The 8,846-nt window shown below is 43.1% G+C and overlaps 1 protein-coding gene across 1 annotated transcript in view; it reads left to right on the forward strand.

Moving 5' to 3' along the window:
• The window catches only part of c1ql4 (complement C1q like 4), a 46,436-nt gene extending 38,394 nt beyond the window's left edge, over positions 1-8,042 (forward strand). Inside the window, exon 2 of the mRNA XM_003223188.4 lies at positions 4,145-8,042. Within this exon, the coding sequence (XP_003223236.1) occupies positions 4,145-4,324 (180 nt within the window). The 3' untranslated portion in view covers positions 4,325-8,042. The remainder of the gene's footprint in view (positions 1-4,144) is intronic.
• Positions 8,043-8,846: the final 804 nt, after the last annotated feature.

Raw genomic sequence — 8,846 nt, forward strand, 5'->3', positions numbered from 1 at the left:
GGCTTATATTCGGGTCGGCTTATACTCAAGTATATACGGTAAATAAAATAAAGAAGGGTGGAAACAATAATTGTTTTCCATTGTTAATTTCCACATGTTTTTCTACCAATTCCTTTATCTTTTTTTCTTAGCACAAAAAACCTGTTACAGAAGGAATGCAGGAATAATTGTGTCAAATTAAAATTCCACCATTTGGAAGCATCATGGTCAGAAAACAGTTAAGGAATGTTAAAAACTCGCACTATATCTTCTTACTTGTAATCCAGACAAGACATGTAATTTCTTCCCTTAATACGCAGAAGGTACAGGTGTATCAATAGAGGACTCTTCAGCCCTCCATATATCCCCTTAACTCTATCCTCCCCTGTGATGGAAATCTAGGGATGAGTAATAAAAGCAGCCTCGAAAAGGTGACGTTCAACCCCATTATCTTATTTCCTTATTGATCAATTTAGCTTGCATTCAAAAGCAAGGCTTTATTCCAAATTTTATGGATTTTGATTGTCTCTTAATTGCCTCCTCACTTTGGTAAATAGTTATGGACATTTCAATATATTGTCATGCTTTACATTAGAGTCTCACTTATCCAAGCTAAACAGGCCAGCAGAAGCTTGGATAAGCGAATATCTTGGATAATAAGGAGGGATTAAGGAAAAGCCTATTAAACATCAAATTAGGTTATGATTTTACAAATTAAGCACCAAAACATCATGTTATACAACAAATTTGACAGAAAAAGTAGTTCAATACGCAGTAATGTTATGTTGTAATTATTGTATTTATGAATTTAGCACCAAAATATCACAATATATTGAAAACATTGACTACAAAAATGGCTTGGATTATCCAGAAGCTTGGATAGTGAGACTCTACTGTATTTATAAGCCAGCACACCTTTCTAATTCCAGTGGGCCAACTTACATGGGTCAGGACTGTCAGATAATAAGCTTTCTGCCTAGTGAAAGATTTTCATCATGTCTCAACTGAGAAGAAAATAGCACATCAACAGGCAGCATTCTCACAATTTTGTACCTGCATGAACTCGTGTGGGGAAACGGTTGCAGCAAAGACAATTAACAAGGCAAAAATGCCCTTTGGCAGAACTTGGAATTGCCGCAGCCACATGGCAAAGTGTCCAAAAAAGTTGTTTCTCCAAGCTCTGCCCTTAGGCAGCTAGAGCTTTGGGGAAAATATACCTTTATGTATTATCATTCCCCTGAAACAAATTCCTTTTTTTCCCCATTCATGACACCAGTTGAAAGTTTTCCTTTGCCAACTACCCTGAAGCAGATGCCTTAACAGACATACAGCCGAGTCCTCTGGATTCTTACTCAGAAGTAAGCATTGCAGAATAGAAGGGGCTGCCGCCTGAGGCTATTTACACTCCTGATAACCATTTTTGCTTAGATCAGTCATAATACATACAGGAACACCTACACTAGCCAGTATTAATAGTTAATCTCACCATCTGTGATCATCATGGACAATTCAGCAGACAGATGCGGCAAAACATTGCTGCATTGGGCTTTCAGGACTTCAAGTGGAAGTTCTGAGAACCGTCTTTCCTAGGCACCTATCATACTCAGAAGGGGAATTTTGAAATAATAGCCATTTACGATGTACATGCAGATGTCTGAAGGAGTCCCAGCTTTCGCCTATGAGCCGCTGCTGCCCATCATCAATCTACAATTATTCTCCGCTTCTTCAAGATTAATAGCTGCTTGGTATGCTCAGAGCTGTGTGTGCTATTTGGGTTTCTGGTCGCTCTATACAAGCATAGAATGTTGCACCTGGGTCAGAATTCAGCATTCTGAGCATGTTGTTGTTCATATTTGCTTCCTTTTGTATAGACTAAGCAACCTAAAAGGGGGATAAAACTGGTGGGATACACGGTTCCCACTCTCAGACTAGACAGCATTGAGTCAACTCTGGCACAGTGTTCAAACTAACCTAAAGTGCACATTGTCATGAACCTGGCAACTTATTTACAGTTTATTGTCGAAGGCTTTTATGGCCAGAATCACTGGGTTGCTGTGAGTCATTCTGGCCATGGTCCAGAAGCTTTCTCTCCTGACGCTTCACCCACATCTGTGGCAGGCATCCTCAGAGGTTGTGAGGTTTGTTAGAAACTAGGCAAGGGAGGCTTATATATCTGCGGAAGATCCAGAATGGGAGAAAGAACGCTTGCCTGCCTGAGGCAAGTGTGAATGTTGCAATTAATCACCTTGATTAGCATTTAATGGCCCTGTGGCCTGAAGGCCTGGCTGCTTCCTGTCTGGGAGAATCCTTTGTTGGGAGGTGTTAGCTGTCCCTGATTGTTTCATGTCTGGAATTTCTGTTTTCAGAGTGTTGTTCTTTATTTACTCTTCTGATTTTAGAGTTTTTTTAATACTGGTAGCTATATTTTGTTCATTTTCATGGTTTCCTCCTTTCTGTTGAAATTGTCCACATGTTTGTGGATTTCAGTGGCTTCTCTATGTAGTCTGACATGGTAGTTGTTAGCGTGGTCCAGCAATTCTGCATTCTCAGATAATATGCTGTGTCCAGGTTGGTTCATCAAGTGCTTTGCTATGGCTGACTTCTCTGGCTGAAGTAGTCTGCAGTGCCTTTCATGTTCCTTGATTCTTGTCTGGGCAATGCTGCGTTCGGTGGTCCCAATGTAGACTTGTCCACAGCTGCATGGTATACAGTAGACTCCTGCAGAGGTGAGAAGATCCTGCTTGTCCTTCGTTGAACATACAGTTGTTCTCCCTTTTCTTCATTCTTCTCCTCCCTCCCTCCAGCCCACCCTCTCCAAACCCTGTAAATGCCAGATAACCTGTATTTTTTCAAATGGTGAATGGGGTTTGCTGTATCATTGCAATGCATCATTTGCAACTTCCTAGAGCTGTCATGTAAGCATTTTGGCAGTAGTATCCCCCACTCCCAGTCCATGTGACCACCTTGATTCCCATTAAAACCTTGGGCATCGTAGCAGGTGCCAAAGATCTACGGTGAGCAGGACACAATGTGGGGAGGAAGGGTGGCTGTTATCAATGACCACTTAAAGAACTATGGGGATAGGTAAACAACACATCTTTCTTCGTGGTTTCTGTGATTCATACAAATGGGAGACTAGGAAGTGGCTCACTATATAGTAGATGTGACATGTGACACAAGAAAACAGCACAGTATAGTAGGTAAGGAGTCCCTGATGGTGTAGTGTGTTAAAGCACTGAGCTGCTGAACTTGCGGACTGAAAGGTTGCAGGTTCGAATGCTGGGAGCGGAGTGAGCTCCCGCTGTTAGCCCCAGTTTCTGCCAACCTAGCAGTTCGAAAACATGCAAATGTGAGTAGATCAATAAATACCGCCCCGGCAGGAAGGTAACAGCGCTCCATACAGTCATGCCGGCCACATGACCTTGTAGGTGTCTATGGACAACACCGGCTCTTCGGCTTAGAAATGGAGATGAGCACCAACCCCCAGAGTCAGACATGACTGGACTTAACGTCAGGGGAAACCTTTACCTTAACATAGTAAAATACAATATATAAAAGATTTAACACAGTGCAACACTGAATATATATGCCAATCAATCCATGTCAACACTAACTGAGTTCATTCATTAAACGCTTGCATGCATAGCCAGGTCTTCAACTTCTTTCTAAATCCCAGAAGGGATAGAGCCTGCCAAATGTCACTGAGGAGGGAGTTCCATAGCCGAAGAGCCACCACCGAGAAGGCCCTGTCTCTCATCCCCACCAGCCGCGCTTGCAAGGCAGGTGGGATCGAGAGCAGGACCTCCCCGGATGATCTTAAGGTTCTTGTGGGCTCATAGGAGGAGATGCATTCAGACAGGCAAGTTGGACCAGAACCGTTTAGAGCTTTGTAGGTCAAAACCAGCACTTTAAATTGGGCTCGGTAGCATATCGGCAGCCAGTGGAGCTGGCTTAGCATGGGGGTTGTATGCTCCTTGTAAGATGCCCCAGTTATTAATCTGGCTGCCGCCCATTGTACTTAAAGAATACCTTCCTAATACTTAGGCAGAATCTCTTTTCTTGCAATTCGAATCCATGGGTTCATGTTCTCTTTTTCCATTGTAATCTTGTAATGGTTTGTGAAATCTTTCTCCATTGCTCGCTGACCTGCTCTTCTCGTTGCCAGGTTCGTGCCAGTGCGATTGCACAGGATGCCGACCAGAACTATGACTACGCCAGCAACAGTGTGATCCTCCACCTGGATGTTGGTGATGAAGTTTTCATCAAGTTGGATGGAGGGAAGGTGCATGGAGGCAATACCAACAAGTACAGCACCTTCTCAGGGTTCATTATCTACCCAGATTGAGCCCTCTTCCACCTGGCTCCCTATTTCTGCCCCAGCTCCCATTCTGCCTACCCAAAACACCCTTCCCGTCTAGGTCAGCTCTTATTCTCCTTGGCTTTACCACCTCCCTGGATCCTTGGGGGGCTCCCTTTTGGAAGTTCCAGTCTCTAGAGGAGGGAACTGGGGGAAAACTCTGGGGAGGTGGCAATTCTGATCCCCTCCCCACATTCTTGGGTTAATAGCAATGCTAGGAGGGTGGGTGGATTAAGGGATTTATGGTGCATGGGGAAACAGGGAGGGGGTGGACACAGGGTAATCTAATATCATTGTGGGTGGGACCCTGGTCAGTAGAAGCAATGGCCTCAAGCAGAGGCAGAATCCAGGTTTGGGATGCGCCTCCTTTGAAGGAAAGGGCAGTGAATGCAGTATGGAGCCCAAACACACTGCAAACTGGGTATGGAATTCTATTTCTACGTTGTCCCCTTTCCTACGTATCTCTAAAAGGCCAGGATCTGAAAAGGGACAGCTCCATTAATCCAACCAACCAACCCTGCTGTCATTTTCATGAAATAAGTCATTTATTACATTTCATGCATTACATTTTTTCCAGTAAGCTCGGGGCGGCTTATGCGACCTCTCCCTACATGTTAAATTCATGTTATCCTCACAACAACCCTGTGAGGTAGTTTGTAAAAGTGAGAGACAGTGACTGACCCAAGGATATGCACTGCGTTCTGTGGCTGAGAGGGCTGGAGTTTTTGTCTGTGACTTGTTTGAACTTGTGCGTGCATCTCTCTCTCTCTCTCATCCAGCCCAACACTCAATGCACTAGCTCAAGATACACACACAGTTTTTTTTCCAAAGACCAGATAATCAGTTCTGAAGGTGAGAGTCAGTAACTATACAGATGATAAATTTATCTTGTAGAAAAAGACATTGTCCTTTTTATTCAATGGGGAAAGTCAGGAAAGAGGGAGGTGGGAAGGCAAGATCACAGGAATGTCAGCTAAAGTGGGCATTGATTTTCCCATTTCCGTCCTGTGCGGGAATTTGTGTGTCCTCCTCCCAACACATCTATAATTGTGTGGGAGGACACAAACTAGATTCTGGTGAAAGGTTCCACCTTGGAACTTGGAAGGCTATGAAATTAAAGCTCTGCTCATTCATACTGGGGTTTCCAAAGTCTGGAGCCTGATGCATTTAACAATGAGAGAGAAACTCATATTTTCTCATTCATCTCAGACTCCCCACCCGCCCTCTGTATCGAGCCAGTGCCAAATAATTCTTTGGGTACCAACTGAAGACTGAAAGACTGTTTCCCTCCTACTGTAAATTTCTCCACAGGTTAGATGTCCCCTTGTCCACCCGCATGAAGATATATCTATAGGTAATATCCATATGTACCCTAAAATGGGACAAGTGTTTGAGGGCAATGTGCCTCTGTATGTAAATATTTCACTGCACTCATCTCTTGCATTGAGACAATGAACACTGGTTGCGCTGCTCAATGCACATACTCAGTCAGATGATAGTTTGAGCCATAGAGTTCCTGTACCATTATTGCTGCTGCCTTGCATTTAACAAGAGTTATTGACAAATGACAAAAGCTGGTGAGTCCTTGAAAGTCACCGCAGCATACACAAAGCAGCACCATCGGTCGGATCTACACTTCTAATCCTTGTCTCACAATATGTGCTGTCTGAATGGCATCTTCCGTAGGAGAAAGCAACCAGCACCAAAATATATAGCACTATAATCAGATTTTGTTATGTAACACTTACCAATAAAGCTCATCCACACTCCACTACTGTCACTGTGGGGAGCAAACCCATTACTATGCTTACTCTAAACCCCAGAATGACATTTCCTCTATGTCATCAGAACATCACAAGCACCTCATTACATACAAATACAACTTCAGATGTCATCTCAAACAACATCACAGCCATGCAATCCTGTAAGGGGCCATTGTGCCATACAGCAGAGTTTTAGGCAGCACCACAGATGGAGGCTAAGAACTGGTGTCTGTCTAAGAGACACTATTCTTGGTTCAACATTACGACACAGACAAAATCTATTAAAATTAATAGCACCACATCTTTTTCTCCCGAAGCATAACAAATGCTAGGTGCTCGTCTAAGTGTACGCCCAGTTGCACACAAAGCTTTCGCTTTCCCTTACATCAGGTTCTTCTATTGGAAGCACATGGAGAGAAGGAAAGTGATAGTACTAAACTATCTTTAAGTTAGCTTAGCAAAAGTCTTCCTCTCCATTTCATTTCTACACATTTCTCGACATACCTTGCTCCTTTTCCAAGGATGTGTCCACTTGCACTTGTACCCAAGCTCCTCCCTTAAGAGGTGAACATCTGCTTTTTCACTAGGTATGCCATGTGTGCAGCATATACATGCAAGTGTTTGTGTATGTCAGAACTGTTATGTCAAACTGTTGCTGCCGCTAAGCTGTAATTCTTGCAAGGTAATGGTACCCAGAGCATTGCTAAGCATGTGTGCCAAGAAGGATGATCTAGGGTGAGAAAGGGAGGAAACTGAATTCTGTTCAGCCAAAACCATATTAGAATCAGCCAGACCTGTAGCGAGGGGGCGGTTTTAGGGGTTCAACCCCCCCCCCAAATTTTCAGGTTATAAAAAAAACCTGGTTTACTCATGAATTTTAACTGGTTAACCAAATCCCCATGCTAAGTCTATGAGACGCAAAACATTAAGAGTCCCTCCAGGCACTATTTCAAGCAGATATTGACAGGTTTGTAGCGGGGAGAGGTGTATGCTAGGGGCTCAATTCCCCCCCCCCCCCGAAATTTTCAAAACCCCTCCCAGAATTTTTTTTCTGGCTACGGCCCTGGAATCAGCCATATTGTGAAGCCGGATTCACAATTTCCATTTTACATTCCAAACTGCCAACAAATGAAGATTTTTTTTCAGAGCTCTGGGAATCTTCCAGCTCAGAAAGGACACGAAGGTATATATGTGTGGGGTAGTGCTCAAAACTACCCATACTCATACAACCACAGCATGCCATTTAATGTATAAGGCATTTGCATTTCTGTATTTGAAATTGAGGGTCCGGGTTGAAAGCATGGCAAGGAACAACAGAAGACAAGCTATGAAATGGAGATCATATATTAACTAAATTGCACATGAAAATATCCATATGGTGGAACACATGCCCAGACATATTTCTGTATGGCTACGTGATTAATCTTTAGAGCATCTCAGTCTACAAATACAGTTGTATAATTGAGTGAGTGCAGACATACTAGTGCACAAACATGCTGTGTGTAATGTTTCCTCCTGAACATTTATATCCATGCCCTGCATATCTTCTCCTTGACTCTTCCAACCCCATAATGTTCCCACCTGCCCCTTCCATTCCTCATCCTTTCAGGGATAGGGAAAGAATCCTCTGCTGCTGGTGGCTGCTGTATGGACGACCACACTGCAGCCTTGCTATTTTGCACAGTCCCCCACCCACCCAGTGCGCAATGCATGCCTCTCCTTTCATTAGCAATGTTGAAGTCCATTGATGATCTGGACAGTGCCTAGTACATACTACAGATGGAAACCGGCCAGAGAGGCCCCGGGGCATGGCTGTAAACTCAGCACCAGGATGGCATTCCTGCCAGGAACATGAATGCTGCTGGGACTACTCAATTCTGTGTCTTTAAATTAAGAAAATATGTGTTTTATCGGTTAATAAAGATACTCTGGTTTTTGACTCATATCTTGTCTTTTGCTGGTGTCACTTCAATGAACATGGCATTCTCTGAATGCAAATATTGGTATTTACCCAGCAGTAACACATTCATTTGCATGCATACGCACCTTATATGCAATCCCAGAAACACTGGCATGCATATAGAAACACAGCCACAGGAGCAAAGTCCCATACAGATGAACGACACTTTTTCTGAACACATATTTGCACATTTCTGCTTTCCCATGCTCAAGAGTCATTCTTTATAAGAGACCTCTTCCTTCTGTCTATTTACACTGACACAGAAACCCTGAGCAGACATTGGGTCAGCCAAGATCAGAGCGGAAGAAAACCATGGCATTTTATACCAGTCAGAGAAGGCAGCTTTTTGATCATCTCGGCTGTCTTCCTTCTTCGAATCAAATTTGTGGCTATGTTTTGCTGCAAATATAGAACTGACTTCGTTTTGTATATTTGGAGTGGCCAGTAAAAGAGAAGGGAAGAAGGGACAACCATCAGCGTCACACTCCAGATGGCATCCAAATTTAAAATTTACTATGGACAAGCCGCTAGTTTTACTTACCCTTGCCCCCGCTTAAACCTTACCTTAAGGGAATAATTAATTTTAATTTTAATATTTTTATTCTGTATTTGCACAACTACCTAGGAGTGGGTTGGTAGGCTAGTAGGCCAGGATGCTTTGTATCTATACATGGTTTTACTGTATGTATGGGTAAGTGTGTACGTTTTGTATGTTTCACATGTTTTGATATGGTCAAAATTGACTAATCAATAAAGAGTTGTTGTTGTTGTTGTGGCATTCCAGATG

This window comes from Anolis carolinensis, chromosome 2, assembly GCF_035594765.1.
Source record: "Anolis carolinensis isolate JA03-04 chromosome 2, rAnoCar3.1.pri, whole genome shotgun sequence".
Taxonomy (NCBI): domain Eukaryota; kingdom Metazoa; phylum Chordata; class Lepidosauria; order Squamata; family Dactyloidae; genus Anolis; species Anolis carolinensis.